Source organism: Thermobia domestica, chromosome 8 (genome assembly GCF_964235325.1).
Source record: "Thermobia domestica chromosome 8, izTheDome1.hap1.1, whole genome shotgun sequence".
In the NCBI taxonomy this organism is placed as follows: domain Eukaryota; kingdom Metazoa; phylum Arthropoda; class Insecta; order Zygentoma; family Lepismatidae; genus Thermobia; species Thermobia domestica.
In genome coordinates, this window is record NC_137461.1 from 232,351,302 (window position 1) to 232,373,984 (window position 22,683).

At 36.5% G+C, this 22,683-nt stretch overlaps 1 protein-coding gene and 1 long non-coding RNA gene across 2 annotated transcripts in view; one reads left to right on the forward strand and one right to left on the reverse strand.

The window, feature by feature from the left end:
* Nucleotides 1-22,683, forward strand: part of LOC145691956 (uncharacterized) — a 233,440-nt gene that overhangs the window by 178,681 nt on the left and 32,076 nt on the right. Inside the window, exons 7-8 of the mRNA XM_081767256.1 lie at nt 17,936-18,068; nt 22,465-22,614. Coding sequence (XP_081623382.1) covers nt 17,936-18,068; nt 22,465-22,614 — 283 coding nt within the window. The remainder of the gene's footprint in view (nt 1-17,935; nt 18,069-22,464; nt 22,615-22,683) is intronic.
* On the reverse strand, nt 648-7,607 carry LOC145691955 (uncharacterized). Its single transcript, XR_014132595.1, has 2 exons — nt 7,508-7,607; nt 648-1,560 (listed from the first exon to the last, which is right to left on the reverse strand). It is a non-coding gene; the product is annotated as an uncharacterized LOC145691955 (long non-coding RNA).

Consider the following 22,683-nt stretch of genomic DNA (forward strand, 5'->3'; position numbering starts at 1 on the left):
AGCGTTCACCCCGCTTCGCTGCGGTCACCCCGGAACGCAATAAACTTTGTTACTTAGATAATTTTTACTTTTTCGCTTTCAAGTGATATGATAAAAACCATAGAAGATTGCAGTAAATCTTAACATTATATCGCCTGTCATTTATGTTAACCCGCCCCGCTTCGCTGCGGTCATCCCGGAAGTTTTCGCTTTCAAGTGATATGATAAAAACCATAGTAGATTGCAGTAAATGTTAACATTATATCGCCTGTCATTTATGTTAACCCGCCGAGTGACACGGTCATGCGGGTTGCATATAAATACGTTTATTTTTACCTATGATGAACTAACAAAGGATTTGTACGTTATGGACACTTGAATGGTCAATTATCTCAAGACACTGGTAATTAAAAATTAAAGTGATATGATAAAAACCATCTAGGGTCCAAATCCTAATAACCCCCCAAAAATAAAAGAAATTGGTTCAGCCGTATTAGCGTGATGAGGGAACAAAGGATTTGTGCGTTCTCTTTTATATAATAGATATAATATATATATATATATATATATATATATATATATATATATATATATAAATTGGTACGAAATGGTGAGTAATGCATTTTTAGTTTCAAGACAGTATTATATATGATAAAACTACTATCAGATTTAAAAAGAGATGTATTTATTATGTATTAAATTTTGTGTCTATCATTTAAATACAATAATACGAAATACAATATACAGTATATTATTCGAAATTAAAAAATACTTTGTGGGTTTTATCAAATGGAAATTTACATTTAAAATTCTAGGTATATTAAAGATCGATAATTCTTTTTAAAGATTATATACAAAATATAAAACTTAAAAATAATCTCGTAAATTGTATGATTGTGTATAACTTTTGTACAGTCAAAATATCACACAATTTTTCGCTTAATCAAAATTCAACTTACAGTACCATTGCCTAAAGTTTGTTTCTCTTTCTAGTACACCTCAAAATTAAAGGTTTTGTTTTTTGTTTAATATTTCTGATTAGGAAAATGCTAAATGTCTCTTAATTGCATTATCAAATAACATTTCTCTACCAACTATCCACCTGGCAATGAAAAAAGTATCAAATAAATAACTACTAAAATTTATAGTCACACAATAACAGTTAATTGTTGCGTATATTCATGTGGACTTCTGGTACATAGTGAGAGCTCTCATTGCTTCACTAATTGCGTGTGCAGCCAACTGACCTTGTAGAACCAGTTTTGTAGCCGTTTGAATGTCTTTCGTTTGGAGTGTCGATCTTTTGCTGGACTTGGCCAGATAAGAGGCTTCTGTGACAATGCGATCAAATATATCACTCATAAAATTATCCAGAACTTCATAGGCTTCTCTTGAGATAGTCATGCCTGGATGAACTTGAGTTAGCACTCTTTGGATGTATCGACTGTACTTATAGTTGCGTGGTTTCCTTCTCTTATTTCCGCTTTTTGTACCATTTGCAACGTTTTCAATAGGAGCCATAATAATCTCCAATCTCGTGTCTAATTTATGTGAAAATCTCAACCGCTTATCCCAAGAAACCTGAAATACAATATAGTAAGAACATTACTGAACATAATTCAATTAAAATTGGTTAGGAAACATCTCTTATGATTACTTCAATTAAAACATGACAAGCGTAGTTACTTCTATTTAGAAATTCGTAAAATTGTGTAGGTTACAAATAGAGCAGATTCATGTTGTGAAGCACAGGCATGCAATGTGACTTTTATTTCAATTATTGTCAGTTAATATCACGTACACTCCCTTTTTCGATGATAATAATACTACGCCTACAATTTAAATGTTTGTTTGCTTTTGTTTGTTGGTGTTTAGCGACACTTTTCAGCTCCGAGACTATATAAGATGTTGACATACAGTTTAATCCTTTCATTACCGATTATATTTTCAGAGCAAAAACGACATTAGGGTGTGATTAATTTGAATTAGTACCTAGTCAAAAGCAACAAGAAACAAAAAAGTTTCCCCGCAATTTCTATCTTGAATGGTGGGACGTATGCGTCCCACTGACACTTTGGATGGGACCTATATGTCCCAGTGGTAATTAAACGAACGGTCGTTCCATATGCACATATAATATGTATTGAAAAAAAATCAGTTGTGTGACTATCACTTCAGCATTGCACTCAAATTCGAAGCAGTTCCATGAGTCTCATGTGAGTCTTTCTTAGCTCATTCTATGCATTTTCTTCTTGTCTGTACAAACTATTCCCTACATTACTACTTCAATTGGTAAGCAACATTTGAGCGTCCAGCACATCTCATTCCTTCTACTATCGAATTTTCTGTGCAACGCCAATCATTTCTTGTGCAAATGAGGCGAAAAACATTAGACATCTTTTGTGTGTAGTAAGTCTTCAGTCTCAATCCAAACTTGTCATAAGAAGTTTGAAGAACGTTAACCTTCACAATTTCGTTATTTTCCTGTCAAAAGGCATAAAAATATTTTCCGGCAAAATAGAACAAGCCTAACCTTGTTAATTTAATGGAAATCACTGAAAAAGTGATTAGCAGATTAATATGATGTTTCGTTCACAGAATATCTCTAATTCAACATGAAATGGAATCATAAAGGTCGTGAATGGAAGTGCGTGGAATAGTTCACAATTCCTTGAGCAGTGCATTATTCAGTTCCATGATAGAGATTGGAAGTGGAAACCTGCAAATGATTTATGTCCCAAAAACCAACACACATTTCCAATTAAGTTCAGGTTCGAGGATTGTGCTGAACAGGAGATATATTCAACTTCATCTCGACATTTCTCAAACTACATCGAAATAATCCTAGCTGTGTGAATAGGCGCATTACCTTCATTGCTCGGAAATAACATTTAGACCATAAGATGCACCTGGTCCCCTAATAAGGTGATAATTACGGGCAGTAACACCACTGATGTCAACTCAATACACACTGAATATTAGTTTGTTGGGCCCACACGATCAGAGCCACTGCAATGGTTCACGATTGGGCCGAGACTCCGCGGATCATTCAGGCGTCCGGCACACAAAGCACGACTACTACTTTGAAATAATATGATTACTTGTCCGACGATTTAAACGTTTCTAGTAATCAGCGGTCTATGTTGCGTGCTTGCGGCACGATTGGTGTTCTGATAAAGCAATGGTCCCTTATAAGCAGTTTTACCTGTTCAGCTTGACCACGTATGTCCTTGGTATGTAGCTTGTGGTGGTCTGTGATTGTCTGCACGAGGCCTGAGAAATGCTGCTGTGTTCCTTTGACGTCTTGACTACAGTCACATGACGGTTCTCAGTGGCAATACGGAATCAATTACTCAGAGTTTTCTTCCGACTTCTTTTTTCTCTTAGCTGATGTGGTTAAGCGGTGGCTTTGTAGGCCCATTTATTTTGGACACTCGTGAAACACTCAAATCATTACCTGATATAATGCCGAATATTTATTGAATTCGGAACAATGTCGCTGTCAAGTAAAATATTACACAGAAAATCTACTCTGATAGGCCTAGATACAATGACACAATGATGGTGGAGAAGTGGTCTTAAAGCAACAAGGATCCTTAGAAATAAGCAATACATGTATTTAATTCTCAATCTGTCTGAAGGATGCCCGTAATGCGGTAATCACTTGGTTAGCATCGGTACATCTCTGCATTTGATAGGGTCGACTTTTTGTGTATTCTTTTTATTCGACAGTGGTATCCTGCGTTCACAAAATATGAATTTTCGTTTATCACAATGAGGACATTGTGTACAAGAATTTTTTACAACACTGACTGTTACTGCTATACCTTATCATCAAGCACTGAATCATTTGCTGCTGAGACTAGCACTTGTAAATCCCGACTGCCAAGGTTATAGTAATTGGCGTATGATTCACAGCAATAACCCCAATCAGAAGACTTTGATTGTGAAGGAGTGTTTGGCCCGATGGGGAATCCATAACGAGAAATAACGGATTTTTAACCTAACATTAAGTATTGTGTATAGAAAGTACAGGAATAATAGGAAACGGGTGAGCTATATGTAAAAATACAAGCTTATATTTCAAGCAGATGACTCTCTATTATATAATCATAAAGTGATATGCATTCGCAATATAAAGAACTCAATTCCAAAAGAGCCTAAGTCAAAAATGTAAGTTTTTCAGGAGACGATTTTTTTGTATGTGTTTCCATCATTCTATTTCTGTGAAATGGAAGTAATATATGTAAAACAAAATTGTAATTGCCTATTTTTCGTAAAATAACGGTGAAATTATCTAAGCAGGAGTTTTATAAGTGTTTCTAGGCGTAAGTCAGAAAATAACTTCAGAGAATGCCGTTGACTAAGGACATTTTGGAAAACAACGCTGTTTTCTTTTGCCTGCAATTAATTTGATTTATGAGGTTTTCGCGTGAAATCCAGTTCAGTATACGGAGATGCTGAAATGGAACTTAATAGAACCAATATCTCAAAATTGACAAAAATTGACTTAGGCTCTTTTGGAATCTACCTCTTTTTATTACTGATAAGGAAAACAATATTTAAAAGACATGATCACTTATTCTTGTATACGAATGCAGAACAACCGAACACGAATTTTATCTTTATTTTAATGTGTAGTCTCCAACTCTGATTGCTGTTTATAAGAGATTTGGCAATATTGTAAATCACAATGCATGATCTTACCGTTCATCGTAAGTGCATATAAGCTATTAGGTATGAATTTATTTAAACTCCCGGACATACACTTGTAGAGCTCCGGGGCAGCGGTGGCTCAGTGGTAGAGCGTTCACCTGTGGTGCTTGGAGTCCCATGCTCAATCCCAGCCCCCGCCAAGTGAACTTTGTGGTGGACAAACACTGGGTGCGTGGGTTTCCTCGGGGTTCTCCCGTTTCCTCCCACTTTCTTCATTCCACCATTTCATTCATTACTCATCATTACCGTCTCCTTTAGCCTCACCGGCATAACCCTGGGACGTAAAACTCAAAAGATTTTTGTAGAGCTCCGTCACTGCTATATTCATAACGTATACATCTTCGGCGTGAGAGACTCTGTGTTTAAGTTTCTCTTAAAGTTTCAGTGCTGAAAGAAACCTTAATCCAACCAGGCCTAGTACATTATAATCACACTGTCATTTATGACTGAAAAGCTTAAAGGGAACAGCTCAATTAAGTTCTTAAAAAAGTATTTAGAGAAGGATTGAATATTCTCAAATAAAATATTTTACATTGATTTACCTATGAAAAATTACTATGAAAAGCACACATAGATAAGTGTTAAAATTGTAATTAAAAAATATGGTAGTTATGAATTAACAATACCAATATGTATGCAAAGAATTGCCAAATATTGAAAAAAAAAAACATTTTATAAAGAAATATATCAACATGTTTTTTGTACTGTTTTTACTAGCGTGAAGATCAGAACTATCGTGGAATTAAGTCATGTAGAGTAGATTTAAGATGAGGAAACCACTCGTAGGGATTCAGGAAATCTGGTTCTAGTCTTTCGTTGCGGATCTTTACTCTTTTTGAGTTTCATAAATATATGATTAGCAAAGTTTGGATAAGATACCAGCATTCTATTTCCGGTAGGAACACGCGTGATTTAGATTATATTTTAAACAGTTGGTATACTTCCTGATGCTGAAAATAAGTGGTCAAGTGAATTATTCATTTGTTTTATTGTAATCGAATGCTACTTGAATTCAATGAAGCATGAAAATATTATCGTGCCTTTACAGTACTTTACAAGTTAATAAGTATTATAAATATAAAACAAATGCATCTTGTTAACCTTTCAGATTACTCAGCTTCTAAATCTCTTCCCAATTACAGTGTTAATACGTAGGATTATAATAAGTATGTAACCAAATGACTTTTACAGAATCGATTGAGGCTTTCATACAGGAGAAATACGTTGAGAGTGTTGACAAAATCACTATCCCACTTCTTGAATGGCTTGAATTTTTCGTGTTGAGTACAGTATCTAAAATTAATTTTAATAATTCTGTATGTAAAACATATATTTAATTCGTTGTTATTTTCCTGTAATATTTATGCCTTTCACTAAAACTTAAAAATGCAAAGTGAAAACTCACAGAAAACTCTAAACCGAGGAAGAGAGCAATGTCGATTCCGCCGTCCGCCGCCAATAGTAAAGGGACTACCATCTTCCATAACTCTTTACACTTATTATAACATAATTTATAAGTACCGTATAACTACTTGATAGATAGACTGGGAAAATGCAAGTGTTCAAAGAAAATCAACATTAAGAGGAGGAAATGCAAAAATATACAAGTTTAGTAGGAAGTAACACAAGTGAATAGCGAATGTCCTCAAAGTAGGCTGGTTTACATTGTAAATATCACCAGAAATATTCGTAGAGAACTGAATAAACTATGGAAATGGGAAATAATAATAAAAAGTCTACTCTCCGAGGGATGCCCGAAGTAGTAGAATTAATAATCTTAATCCTTTTCACGAATATTCACAAATGTGCTAGCTTCTACAATAGAATTTGCGTACTAATTTTCTTTCCTCCGTGATAGAATTAGAAGCACCTTAACTTGCAATGATTACTACATACAAGTTGATTGATAATGTGTTTTCACATCTTCTATACTGCATGCACTAGTAATGACCCTATTAAAATTAACCTGCACCAAGACGAGGAATAGATACAATGCTTGCTCATAGTGGCTATCTAGGGCATGATGGTGAGTGTTCCTTTCTTAGTTTTTATGTATGCCCACGTTGCTTCGCCCCTTCTCCCTACGAATACAATCCCGTCCTATCTCGTGGACCTATCATATTCGCCCTGGCCTGAGTCAGAATTGATACAATTCTTACTTGAATACGATACCTAGTACAGGTTAATGTGTTTTTCGCATAAATATTCGTTTTTATGGCACATCAGTTTGCACGTATATTATCAATCTGTGCTCAATGACTTGAGCATGCTACACGAAAATAAGATTGTAGAATGTTTCAGGGAATCGTTTCAGCTACGAAAACCACAGATAGATGCGTTTTTGGTATAAATAATTTTTTTATCGCACACCAGTTCGCAAGTTTATTATTAATCTATTGTGTATATAACTTTCTAGGCATGCGCCAGGTACGTAACAGTACAAAATGTCTCGGAACTGTTCATAACAAGATAAATGAAGTACTTTTTATTATTTGTGACCTATTCTAAACCTGCGCAAAATTACCCTCCCTTGCTATACAACATTCGGGTTAATTCTGAATTCTGAGGGCCAAAACAACGTATATTTAGCAAAAAGTATCAACTTGCTATGGCTATATTTGCTATAGCTGATACTTTAAAATTAGGCTATATTTAGCAAAAAAGTATCAATTTTTGGCTTCAGTTCAGAGGTGCCTCTCCAGTTTTTTACCTTAATATGTATTTATTAAAATCATGATTATCATATTTCCATATATTACTACAAATTATAAAGCATGTTCCTTTCATTGTAGGATAATGAAAGAAAACTTACCGAATGAAAATTAAGACAATCACGAACACCAAATCACTTATTAAATCGTTAGAAAACAAAAGACTTCGAAATCTGCATAAGGTGTATGAATATAGTTTTCTTTTTCTTTCCAGCAATTAATAAGCTAGTGGTAATTTGTTGAAAACACTTTCTTGTGAATTCGTTTGGAAAGATGCCATTTTTAATAGGACAGTTTCTGACAAGGAGACTAATGAAGTGTAACTCATCGATTTGAATGAAACTTTGCATGTTTGTAGAACATCGAAAAGTGATCGACAAGTATATGTTTATTTCAGTAATGGTGCGGGTGTAAGGGTAGAAACCATTCTTTGAATTTTAGGGGTGGTTTCCAAGCATAGGTAGAAAACAATCATTTAATGTAGAAGAAAATATACCACGCGACAGGGACGGATCCAGTATCGACTTCTGGGGGGGGTTGTCATACTGCTACCTTGAGCTACTTTTAAGAGCTTCAAACTCTGGGATGGGTTTTATTTATATATATAAAATAAGAAAGTTTTCTCTTCTGAGGGGGCAATCGCCCCGATCGCCCCCTTGGATCCGCCACTGCAGGTGTTTTAGGACACCTGATTCAGAATCTGACGCGAAAATCACAAAATTCAAAATGACAGATCCAATATGGTGATCAGAATTACAAAACGTCTTCTTCTTTGAAATGCTCTGCAGTTAGCCAAGAATAATTATGGTTGGTAGGGGTTACTGCTAGGGGGTTGCAGATCAATCTGAAACCCTTTCTGTAATTATTTTAACGAGACGTTTGTTATTAGATTCGTTGAGTAGTCCAATTTTTGAACCTATTTTAAGAACAAAAGAGTATCTCAAAATAGAAACCATTTCTGCAAAATCAACTGGTAGGGTTCAGCAGTTTTTCAGGCCGTGGAAAAACTTCTTGAAACATTTTACTGACATTGCCTTCCTCTACAACTTTAACATAAATTTACATCTTCGTAATAATATAACTAAGATCTAATCACTAACTCATAATCAGTTTTATAATTACTGTAAAACGTTTTCTCAGTAAATTCATAATTGTAACAATTGAGGATAACTAATGTTCTGACAGAGTGAGAGGCTAAGAGATTTACTAAAAATAAGCACCGTGACCAGTGAGAGCCAACAGGACTCACTATAAATATGCACCACCAATACTGAGAGGCTAGAGATCTTTTTCTGGTGTCACACGAAATGGTCAATCGATTTGTGTTAGTGAACAAGAAAATTCATAGGCGGGAAAAACCCTCGATCGCAACCGTTCCGTACTAATGGGGGGAGTAGGGGCACTGCCAAAACAACAGGTTGTGGATAATGAGACGAAATATGGAGCGAGTTTGATGAAAATACGAGTAGAAGCAAAACATATACTACAATGTCACATTATATTCGATCATACTCAGACAACTGAGGGCAGAGGCATAGCACATAACGACAGAGGAGTGGACGGGTAAGCGCAAGTAAAAATAGTCATATAATTGAGGAAAACGGAAAAGCAAGACGTCAGGGGAATGGTACAGTAATAATACATTGTCAAGTAATCAATCACAAACTATAGACATAATGTAGACGACACCGTGAAGCAGAAATGGAAGAAAGAGAGCTATGGAGTTACGTCCGATGTGTACAAGCTGTTGCATACATGTAGGCATTTAATTTCAAATGTTTATGATGATGATGATGACGACATACAAGTATGACAACGATATACGCCCCTGTCTGAATGCACTGCACCTACACCATTATACATTGAAAGATTAGTTCAGAAGGTGAGGGACGTTGCTCCCTTGCCTTTCTACTCTGCACTCATGTATTTGACCATGTCCATGATATATTTCTATACTATTCCTCTCAAGTCCAGCTCGTATGTGTTCATACCTTCAATGGAACTTCCCCCCTACGCTGTACTCCACACTACCCGTCCTCCTCCTCTGTCCTTACGTGCTACGCCTCTTCCCTCACTTGTCAGAATATTGTCGAATGTAATTTCACATTGTAGGATATGTTTAACTGCGCTTCTATGCATAGTTTCATCGAACTCGCGCCATATTTCGTCTCATTATCCACAACGCGTTGTGTTGCCAGTGCCTCTACTCTTCTCCCCATAAGTACCTTTGTGATGGAGGGTTTTTCCCGCCTATGGATTTTCTTGTTCACTAACACAGATCGATTGACCATAGTCTCATTCCACATTTCGTGTGACACCAGAAAAAGTTTCCTTGTCAGTATAAATAAGCACCCCGAAAAATGAGAGGTGCAGACTCACTTTAATCAAGCATCCCGATAAAATAAGTACAGAAAGGGGTTTCAAATCGGTCTGCAACCTTCCCGCAGTAACCCCTGCTAACTGTATTTGTTCTTGGCTAACTGTAGAGCAGTTCAAACCAGATTTTCTGTAATTGTAATCAGGATATTGGATCCGCCATTTTGAATTTTGGAATTTTCACGTCAGATTCTGAATCCTAAAACAGCCCTGACAGTAAACAGCCCTGACAGCCCTGACTGTTCTGCATTTTCTTCTGCATTAAATGATTGTTTTCTGTCTATACTTGGAGATCAGTCATAACGTTCAAAGTTGATTTCTACCATTAAACCCGCACCATTGTCGAAATAATAAACAAAAGTGATGATGATTTTTGGATCTTCGACAAGTTTGCGACGTTTCATTCAAAAATGGAATGAAATTTTTGAGTTTTATGTCCCACCGTTATGCCGGCTAGGCTAAAGGAGGCGGTGATGATGATGAGGAATGAATGAAATGGTGGAATGAAGAAAGTGGTAGGAAACGTGAGAACCCCGAGAAACCAAAGCACACGGTGTGTGTCCACCACAAAGTTCACCTGGCAGGAGCTGGGATTGAACCTGAGACCCCTTGTACTAGAAGTGACCGCTCTACTCCTGAGCCACCGCGGCCCGAAGTTTCATTCAAATCGGTGAGTTGTACTTCCGTAAATCTTCTTGTGAGTGTCATTAAAAGTTTATTTTCAAGTTGTGATATTACGATACAGCTAAACAGCAATATACAATATAATATATAAATTTTAAAAAATCAAAAAATAGAAGTTAAAACGGAATTACAGGATGTTACCCCTACCTGATACAAATCACAATGGCTGGTAGTATTTATTAAGCAAAATCATTAGTCATACTAAAGTACGCTGAATTTTATTCGATAGAAACGTAAATATTAGAAAGTAAAATATGATAAGTATTTCCCGAAAAGTTTGTCTATTTTGCTTATACTGCATAAAGCTTATACTGGTATCTATTTTGAAATATGATTCAGAGACCCGGATGTTTATTAGACCAACAACTATGGTCCACAGTCTTTCAACGAAACATAGCAGAATGTGTCCGAACTCTAATAAGAGAAGATAGAAAAATAAATTATATACAGGATGTTAATGAACTATACCGACAAACTTTAAGAGGTAATTCCTCACATCAAAATAAGAGAAAAAGTTAATATGGACCTATGGCAAAAAGTGCATAGTTTCAGAGCTAGGGCTGTCCAAAATCGCGAAAAAGTCAAATTTCAAGAGGCCCTATTTCGAAGTCGGGAGACTGTGGATGGTGGTCTTTATCAGGATAAAGGAAGTCACGCATATACGCAATCCTAAAATGCATTTTTCATTAATGTTCAATGGGTGTACAGATTATTCCCTGCAGGCTGAAATTCCGAGACTTGCCGTCAACCGAATTTTGTATATGCTCTGCCTTTGTGACTGGTCCAAATTAGGCAAACGATAAACCTTGATAGCAGTGAACACGAAATCTTTTGGCTGGATGTCGGAAGTGTTAAGGATAATCAGCAGCACGGTCTCTCGTACTTGGGAAATCACATGGTGCGATGTTTTCTTTCACGCTTAAAAGTGAAGAAAACGTGAAATATACCGTGGCGAAATACATATCATCACACGTTATTCTGAAAACGAAGAAACATGTAGCTGCCAGTTCCCAACGCTTATCTTGAAGCCGAAACATTGGATGACCATTTTTGTAAAGGTTTACCTCCTGCCTACTTTGGACCCTTCTTGAGATCAGGGTATATCTGAAAACTGTATTGAAAAATATCTGAGAATTACACCCAGTAAGTAATACCCTCTACATCCATTGACAATTGATGAAATATGCACATTTGGATTGTGTATGCATGCCTTCCTTTACGCTGACAAGTACTACCATCCACAGTTTCTAGAATTCGAAATAGAGCCCATTGAAATTGAGCTTTTTCGCGATTTTGGACAGCCCTAGTTCTGAAACTATGCACTTTTCTCCATAGGTCCATATGAACTTTTTCTCTTATTTTGATGTGAGGAATCGCCTCTTACAGTTTGTTGGTATAGTTAATTAACACCCTGTATATGTGTATCAGGAAAGTAACTAAGATATATATATTCCAGGGCAGACAAAGACACTAAAAAGTTGCAGTAGGCAAGAATGCACAAAGAAATAGTGTTTTAAGAGCATTTGCAAATATTGGCTGGATACCAAGAAACAAGGAAAAGAATAATAAACACAAATGGAAAGAGATGAGGCAACGAAACCAAAAAAGATTAGGATGACGTAGATAAAATTAGGCAATTACTTAGAATCGGAGAGATCTTCATCTAGAAGTGTATACATGTTCTTTGATAATTATGTTATTGCTGATAAGAGTATGTACGAAAATGAATAGAAACATCCTTTGGATGAAATTATCCTCTCCCTCGCTTAAACGGTTGTTCTCAGAGTGTTTTTATATAGCTATATAAAGTGTAGAAAGTTCTATAATATACTAATTTACTGTCTTCCTTTCCCATATATCGTATAATAATGGTCAAAACGTGCAATTTGAGAAATTTTCTCCTTTCATGTGGAAGTAAAAAAATATGGATTGGAGGTAAAATAGAATGGATATGTATACGATGCTTGGAAACTATGCATGGTGTCCACACGAAACCTCCCCGATTACAAATTTTAGTTCCATGGAAACTATTAGTGCCATAGAATAACGGCTTGCGGCATCTTGAAAAGCAACTTAAACAGTTTCTGTCTATATATGCATTTCTATATGAGCCCCGTTAGCAGCTATCAGGAATGTCCGGTCGATATTAAATCTCCCGCCATTTGTTGTGCGGTATGATCGAGTTGATGGTTTCTTCAATTTTGTGACAACGAGCAGGAATATTACGTACAGGTGTAATGTAGACTCTATCTTTGATATAGCCCCATAGGAAGAAATCTGTAGGGGTTACGTCTGGAGATCGCGGTGTCCAAGGAGTAGGTCCATCGCGTCCAATCAATCGCTATGGAAACTTTCGGTCTAAAGCAATACGAACATCTAAACACAAATTGCGGTAAGGCACCATCCTGTTGGAATATCTCCTTTGGTTGCAAAGGGAGTAACTATGGAAAAGCAAAGTGTTTAAGCATGTCCAGATAAAATGATCGGTTATTGTGTGCTTCAAGAAGAAAAACGGTTGGGTAATTTTGTCATGTCCCAAAGCACACCACATATTCACTTTCTCTCTATCCCTGACATATGCACAAACAACGTATGAGGGTTGAAACCCCAAATTCTCACATTGGGACGATTTACCTTGCCTGATGTGTGGAATGTTGCCTCATCACTGAAAATCACCCTCATCGTCGATCTGCTCCAGAATCTCCATTGCAAAATTTGTTCTTTTTGGTAGGTCATAGGGCTGTAGCGACTCAACGATTTGCACCTTATATGCATACAAACGCAGTCTTTTATGGAGCACCTTATGGACCCTTGAACGTGGATGTTCAGATCGCGTCACGCTCTATGAACTGACTTTGTTGGGCTTCTAGTGAACGCCTCCCTGATCTCATCCACAATTTCCTCAAATGTTTGTGCTTTGCCCGAGGCAGGCCGTCGGTTGACACTCCCCATGGCTAAAAACTTCTCAAACCATGTTTAAATAGTATTGACCTCTATCGTGGTTCCATAGTTCGAGTCTTCCGACGAATATTTTCACGTAAACGCCTCGACACTATAGTAGTATGCTTTGTTGATTGTTTGTCACTCTGGTGGGAATTCTGAATACACAACACCACCGTAATGCTTATTCAAGCAGCTAGCTTTACTTTAATTTTGCAGTGATTTAACATTTTTACCCTCTGCATTCAGCTTCTTGTTGGCCTGTTTGTATATCAAACTCGTAAACCTATGTCTTGCTTCCTATAATCATGCGTTTCATGATTGTAGGATTGGGTCTGAGTCAATCGAGAATGCTTTTACAAACTTGTTTCCGACGTTCTTCTTGAAGAAAATTGAGCTCTTTCGTAAGAAATCGTGCGGTGGCGCGACTCATGTCCAAATTATCAACAGGAATGGTTTCGCTTGAAATTTTGAGGTTCGGTTTATCTCTTTCAAGTTTACATGAAGATTTCCCATCACGATATATTTTACTTTGTTGATGTATTTATGGGTTGAAGCAGGCACGTAGGCAAGGGGGGGGTCCGGACCCCCCCTTCGAGACCAGAAATGAAAAAATTAAGGAAGGATAAAACAAAATGAAATGACAAAAAGAAGGATCAGCGTTAAAAATTAAAAAGAAAACTACAGGAAGCTTTTGCTTACTCTTTCTTATGAGGAGAATTTAATTACTTGCGATATGGTGGAGAGGTAAGCGAGGTATTCTGGAAGTCAGGGAATTTGAAATTTCAAGAAAAGTTATGGGTTTCTCAGAATTCCTGCTACTAGTCAGGGAGATTTCAAGCTTTCGAAAGCATAAGTGCTGTTGTGTAACAGCGTGGACATTTTTAATCATGACTTTTCGTCATCGCATCCTTGCAGTATCAAACATGTTATTCAAGGACAATTTTCTGTTGCTCCTTTAACCTGTCATTTGGAACCGACAGTAGTTGACGGAATAATAAAAACAAAAAAATTATGTTGAAATAAAGTTCTGTTAGCATTTGATTCAACAGAGAAAGGAACGCATATATTGTAAAACTAGTTGAATATACACATGCTACGCACAGGGGCTGTATTTGGAAATCAACGCCTGTGAGAGTATCACCATTGATCTCAGCGACCGCGGAAACTATGGATTTGATACTAATATCGGTCATTTTGGGCTATTTTTTACATTTCTCGGTATCCACCCCCCTCCCCCCCTCCGCTGACTCCCGGCCCGCATACTTGCAAGTCATCGCTAATGGAAGTGTCACCATTGATTTCAGCGACCGCGAAAACTATGGATTTGACACTAATATCGGTCATTTTTGATTACTTTTATATGTCTTGGTATCTCACCTCCCTCCGGTGACCCCCGGCCCGGAGCCGAATAGCGTAAATTTGGAACTTAATGCGACTGGAGTTTCACCATTGATTTCAGCGTCCGCAAAAATATGAATTCGACACTAATAGCTCAAGTGGTAGAACGTTGGCTTCGCATTCGGGAGGTCGTGGCTTCGAATCCCGCTTCCTACCATCCTGACTGAGGTTTTCCAGGGTTTCCCTCAGTCCTACCAAGCAAATGCCGGGATGGCACCTAATAAACAGGCTCTGGCCGATATCTTCCCAAATCTTTTCCATTGTTAATTTTGTTGGATATCCAATGTAAAATGGGCTCTGAGCTGTATCTGGTGATTGTTAAATAAATAAATAAATATCGATCATTTTCTACTAATTTTACATGTCCCGGTAAACGCCCCCCTGAGACCCCTCTGGTTCGAATTTCGACAACTCTGGTCTGGAGCCTGGACCAAGGTATTCGTGACTAAAATTTGGTAACTCTCGATCAATTTGTCTGGTTTCCAAGCCGGTTCCGGTAAACGCCCCCCTGAGACCCCACTGTTTCGAAATTTGAAAAAAAAACGCTTCGTCTTGATCTGGGGCCTGAGCCAAGGTAGGCCTACCCCTGACCAAAATTTGGTAACTCTCGGTCCACTTGTCTGGTTCCCAGGCCGCACACAGACAGACAGACAAACACACAAACAAACTCTTTATTTTATTTATATTAGGAGATAGTTTACAAGACGTTATTAAGTATGTACTTTTTATAATAGTTGAAGTCATAATGAAAGGAAAATTGTTATATTTGAATAAACAGAGGAAGGATGCAAAATCTTTTTAATATTTTTTTATTATTATACTTGAGATTTCTTGATAGTTTGTTATTTAAATACTTACCAACATATTATCATTTTATTGTCCTAACAAACCAATATATGTTGATAATAAAGTAGTTTAGATTGATCGAGCTCCTGGGCCTTCAGAATTTCATGTCACTATTCCCCCCCCCCCCGTTACGAAATCCTGGCTAAACGAACCAATATATGTTCCAGTAAAATAGTTTAGAGTGATCGAGCCCCTTTGTGATGACCACAGTATTTCATGTCACGGACCCCCCCCCCTTCACGAAATCCTGGCTACGTGCCTGGTTGAAGACTATGACGAACGACCAGAACGAGACAAATCTTTACACATTTCTCGGCCTTGTTTGAATGCTTTGTACCACTCTTAGGCTATTAAGAAAACCTCCAAGTCATTTCCAACATTTTCAAAAATTCTGCAGTCAAACTTCCGTCGACGCGAAATTTCAGGCAAACTCTTTGCTCAGTACTTTTATTCATTGTAAAAATCGACAAAGAAAACCAGTAGATGTAAAGAAATTAGTTTACCGATCGCGATGATATTGGATATCATAACTAGTTATAGTGCTGTCATCTCGCAGAAGAAAAAAGATTTACTAAATATTTTGCACCAGATTTTTAAGTGAGAAACTCCGGATATTTTCTTGACAGAATGTGCATTGAATATATTGAATATATTACACATTATATATTGAATATATTGTATTGTACACTACTTTAAACACAGCGCTGCACAAAGTCCCTTCACCTCTTAAGTTTTTATTACTCGAGCTATGTTTACTGTGATTATAAAGGCAGCAAATATACAGTATATGACAGAATTATAATGTACTTATTTCTTATGTAACATATAAATTGTAGCTCTTATAAGTTATTACGACGATGATTGTTTCTCATAAACCACAAATACATTGGTACACTTCATTAACTTTTTGATACACAATTGAAGAACGTGTCGTCACAAGCATTTGAGTTCTCGAAAATTCCAGAATGGTGAAACGTTGGAACAGGCACATGAGGATTTCCAGCTACGATTCGGTGGGAGTTCAATCTAAAGAGAAAACTTTAGAATTGGGAATAGAAACTTTTCTATACCGACAGTTAAGGGCGAAGTGGTAGAAAAGAGAAGAAAAAATGCAGAGATGTTGTGGCGCAAATGGTAACAGCATCAATGTAGTCAACTCGCAAACGGTTCGCGGAACTTGGTAAGCCTTATGAACTCTCCACAAGCATATGACGGGTATGAGACAAGAACATGGTAACCCACAACATGTTACTATTTTAAGAATTTAGAGGTTTTCTGCTGTATAATTCATTTTCAAAGTTGGAAAGCTGTTTTTTTTTTTTTTTTTTTTTTTTTTTTTTTTTTTTTTTTTTTTTACATAAAATTGTACATGAAGGATTAAACGGACAAGATTAAATAAAGCGGTATGCGTTGCTCTCTATCGGGTGCTGCATAACTCAGCAATTGAAAATTTGTTGGTTATCATGTTCTTGCCTCACACACTTCATATGAAACATGATTTACAATTACATCCATATAGACAGAAATTTGTTCAGGAATTATCTAAAATGTTTTAAACTAAACGAAGGATACATGTGACTCCTTCTGTAGGTGTTTGACACTGTTCCGACACGCGTAAAAGTGATTTTCTAATCTCACGAGCAAGAAACGATGTCTTTTGGTGAAAGGAAACCTTTTATTTTTATGGAGAGAATGATAACTTTCCCCATGTCATGATATGAGCTGGGTGACAACAAACACATTCACAATCCATATTTTTTTTGATAGACCTGTTAACCACCATCGATGTATTGATATGCTAATAAACTAATTCATTCCCTTTTGTTAATCCGCGAGGTTAAGAGGATATGTTGGTTTCAGTAAACTGGAGTGCGTCCTCATTTTGCCAGTTCGGTTCGAAAATATCTCAAATGAAATGTTTCCAGAACGCTAGATTGGCCGATGCTCGCCTTCATGACCGCTCAACTCGACAGGTCACCTCGAAGCCCGGACTTAACGAACTGTAGCAATTCACTCTGGAGATTTATCAAGAATATTGTTGCTATATGACGTCATGCTATGATCGATGAATTGAAAGAAGTTGTTAGACGTGCTTTCTCATGAAAGACGTCCTCATGAAACTAATGTATCGCAATTTTAAATTAGTCATCAAGGATCTTGTTAACATGTGTGAATTATTTCTTAGAGGTAGCTCGATAACTCATCAATTAGCATTTGCTATATGAAGTACACGATGCAATGAAAGATAAATTCTCCTTATTTTTAATTTTAATCTCTTTCAGAGGAGCTTTAATGTTGTTGAGAGCAAGTGCTGACAGCATGATAGACAATGCCTTAGCAAACGAGCGTGCAGATCTGAGAAATACTTCAGATCCAACGTACTTACCCGTTGATTCAGATTCATATGAAATGGAGGTAGGTTTCCAAATCATGATCCTAATGTTATGCTTTTCTTATCAATACTTGTATGAAACATTTGATCAATCTACTTACTGAAACGTGAAGGAAAAATCGAATTTTGTAAATGTGTAGTATTGTATATTGCTATAAAATAGGAATGATGAGTGAAACTAGAACTACAAACAAAGAAATTGTTGACATTCACGAATATAAACTTAGTGGCTACGTTACGTAGATTCAAGCCAGCCATACCAAAGATTAAAAATATTAGAGTAGCCTGTTAAAAAACTAGATATACGTATTACTAGAAATAGAGACAAATATCCTTCGTGATGACACTAAAGCAGAAAATAATTTCATTTTAGGATGAACAACACTACTCAATCTAGTTGTAAGAATAAAGTCATGCTGCGAAATTTTTGAAGAAGAAACGAAAGTTTCGAGAAATTCAGAAGATAAGGTTCCGCTGATGGTCAGCCGTGATCAGAGGAACATAACACTTTTTTAAACGTTATTTTCCTAATAACTTATGGTTATGTTAATACAACTTACATTTATTCTTGTTTTATTTCCCTACTTCAGTTTCAAACCTTGCTTTCTTTGTTCTTCACTAACTACGTATGCATCTATATTATACGAGTATTATTGCACAAAACAGGGGAACCCAGGCTTGTCGCGTTCCCCGATTGCACAGCCAAAGTACGGTCTGTACGCCTCCCTAATATACTATGGCGTTATTGGTATCCATTGCGATTTCAATGTAGCCTGTCACCACTGTTTACGCCCCTATCAGCATCCTGCCGCCTACAGTCGGACAATTTGTCCATGCCGACCAGGTGACGCGGTCGGATTGCCAGCGCCGGACTCCGGCGTTTCCGCGCGATTTTCGACCACGACAAATAATTGCCTTTCCGAGCAGTCGGCAAACAGTCGGAAATGAGCATTAAATGCGCCGGTGCCGCCGTCGAAAAGAGGCCAGCATAAGGTATCGGCAAAGGGTCGGAAAGAGGTCTTTCCGAATGTTTTGCCGACTCTGGCGGTCGGCAGCAGTTGGCAAAAGATATCTTATTTTACGATTTTCGACTGCTTGCCGCCTTGGCAAAAGGTCGGCAACTTGGAACAAGTAGATCATAGTGCCGCAGCGGACGGGTGCCGGCGGCAATCCCTCTTTCCGACCGCGACTTCCTGATGGGGGCATTTGTGAGGCATAATGAATCACAGGAATTAGTGACCATACGCACTAACTACACTTCAGTAACACCTTTTTCCAGAACACGAACAGACCACAATTTGTAACAGACTGAAACTACGCTTAAATGAGACATGCTCCTCTCCTACCTTCTTCCCATTTCCCTCCCCCTAGTTGCTATGAGCCCGGGCTAAAAATAGCGACAAAATACACACAGTTATTGTTGTCTGTAAAAAAACTTAATCATTCTGTCTACCATCAGCGAGATTTCGAAGCCTAATGGAAAAAATTGACAATGAATGCTAATAGAATATAATACTTGTAATTAAATGCACCCCCTTTAACTTGGAAACGAGAGCTAATTTGAGTTTTTTATTGTTGTTTTCGTTATTGGTGTGGTCACTATAGTTAACAAACACTTATTTCATTCCAGTTACATTTTCACTGTTAGCTAGTGTTATTGCTATCTAATGATACTTCAGCGTTTCACATACCGTACATCAAGAACGAAACTAAGATTAACCCATAAGTAAAACCTTATCAACACCCTTAAAATGTGACCACACTAGACGTTCATCATTTAGTAATAATTCCAGAATAGCTTGTGGACAGGATATTAGTTAACTTTACCAGGTTTATTAAGTCATTATTAACAGCAAAACGAAACGTAGTAAACAGGCAAAACTCTTCTACATAAAATTAACACTATATATTACAAAGGAAATATGAGAGGAATACAGTACACACTTGAATAAAAGACTGACATTCTTAAACCATAATCAGTCATCCATTTATTTTAATAATAATATTAATTTATTTGGTCCTTCTTGTTCTTTGGTTGAGTTATTCTTACATTGAATGAAGAGATACTTAAAAGGTAGAACAAGCTCAAATCGTCTAGCAAGCAACAATCAACTTCGCACAACTATAAAAGGAAAACATTATTGTAAGAAGGCTGATTAACGTAAATAATGCGAACATTTCTTATTACCAGGCAATTGGATACGAAGCACGTTCACTGTCTATGGGAAACACTGTTAAATACAGGATACAAAAGTACTTTAGAGTTCACTTTCATTACTGCCAGTAAACGTCTTTTCCTCTTGTGCTTTCTTCTGTAATAAGACTAGTCATGGTAATTCTGCAATCATCATACAAGTTAATATCAAACCCATACTAACTCAGGGCTCACAGACAGTGATGACAATTTAACCTAGTTTTCGCTAAATCTAGCCTATTAGGAGCGGCATTTAGCCATACAAACCTATGAAATGCTTATAGCCTTAAATATAGCTTATTTTCCGAAACTCTTTTGCCATTTAGGCTTTTTTTTTAAAAAAATTAGTCATTAAATTAATTCTGAAAAATACTTTTTCTTTGAGAATATGTACTTTTTAAGTTAGTCTGTTTTTCATTATGTATTATCATATTAATTGATTTCTGTAGACAGAGGTTGTTTCATTACGCAACTTTTCCACTCTTATTCTCTCTCCCCATCAATAAATTTATAACCACTTAATAACACTTATCGACTAGAAAAAAATTAATGTCGCTCCCTTAACGGGCTCGTTTCCTACTTTTTAATTATTTCAATTTTCGCATTTCATTGCAAGAATCAAAGTTTCCTCGTACAAATTTAGTAAACTGTTCGATTCTTCAAGTTATTCTTTTTGATTATTAAGGTGGATCACCACCCGGAAGTCAGTACATATTTTAGCTCATTCCCTTAACTACTGCGCAGTGAAACGTTACATATTATAAATATTGTACTATAAGATAAAAGTTGTGTTTCAGCTACAACACAGGACACTGATTCATTTGGTTGTGTCTTCTAATATCGAAAAAGGTAACAAATAAAAGAAAACATTTGATTCGTTTTACAATGAGCACACAAGATGGCACTTACTGTCTGATCTTACTAGAAGTGCTCATTTTTATGAAATGTTTATTTGTATGTGTAAAGTATTTTAAAGTAACAATCTTATTACGAAATAGATACGTATATTTCTTGACCGTTTTTCTGGTTGTGTTTCATATTTTATTTAAATATTACTTGACATTTAAGGAAATAAATTTTGAGAAGAAGTTTGTGCAGAACGCCATAATGTGTTATTGCCAAATTTGTACGCTTACTATGATAGTTACAATAAGAAAAATCCTGGATTCTAGCGTTGCAATTCGAGAAGCGGAACTTAGCTGTGATTTCTGGTAAAAGTCGAAAATTAATTTCTCCAGTAAGTATCCAAGCAGAATTCCATGATAATGTCCTCTATTATCTGGCATAAGTAAACACTTGACACTATCTGGCAACGCCACACTATACAAGCAGCGTTTAGCATAGGACCGAAAACATCTAGTGATCCATCTTAAAACAAACAAATAGTGTATATAATTGCTTGAAAACTCTCAATGCAATCATGATGATTCATATGGGTATACGGAGAAATAAGAACTGTTTTAGAAAGGATATAACCTGCCGAAAGAAATACTGCTGAAAATTGGGACAACGGCAGTCTATGCAAACACAATCAATTCACAATCCAACGATGGTTCATCCAATTCCAGGGATAATGCATTCATTGATGATTTATTTCAATTGGCTGTTGACTTTCAGAAACCAGATGAGTTGCTGATGGATTGTATTGTAATTTACGTTCATGTGTGTTGCTTGTTAGTCTTCAGCGAATAAAATTCAACATTTCAAATTTCACTTACAACAACACAAAAAAGTTGTTTAAAATCTACAATGTGGGTTGTAGGTTAATAGTTCAAATTTAGGCATTTTTGTGTGAAAAGCTTATTTCTGAACGCCATCTAGCCTATTTTCTTCAGAGGTAGTTGGCAACACTGCTCACAGATGTCTATTCAAAAAACCGTGACATCCTATGGAAACATACATAATTATGCACTTGCTCCTTGCTGAAATTATCAGAAAAATCCGTAACTGTCTCTGCTAAACTGGTACATCTGTAAGCTCTACCTATGAGTAACTTAACAATCGTTTATAAGAATACAATCGGCAATTGTACTAGATATATTATTTTCTAATTCATTCTTTAAAAAAAAATACAGATCACACCATAATTTAGTTAATTTTAAGGATTCAAATTATAATTTTGTACCTCAGTAATTTAAATATCAACAAACATTAAATAACTAATGCATTATCTCAATAGACTTTATTTTATGCACTCCAAACTATACGATTAAAATACATTGCAGATCCTTGGTTTTCCAATAAATGGGTTTCTAAGACTGTACAATGGAAGACTAACAGGCTTATCTACAGTTCGAAGGACTGGTCCTTGTGAATTAACAAGTGCATTAGGAGGGATAGATCTTAAAGTGAATGTTGGAATCGCAGATTTCCAGGTATATTTCATGTATATATGTATATACTTATGTAGCTTTGTATTCTTTACATTAACTGTCATTATAAGA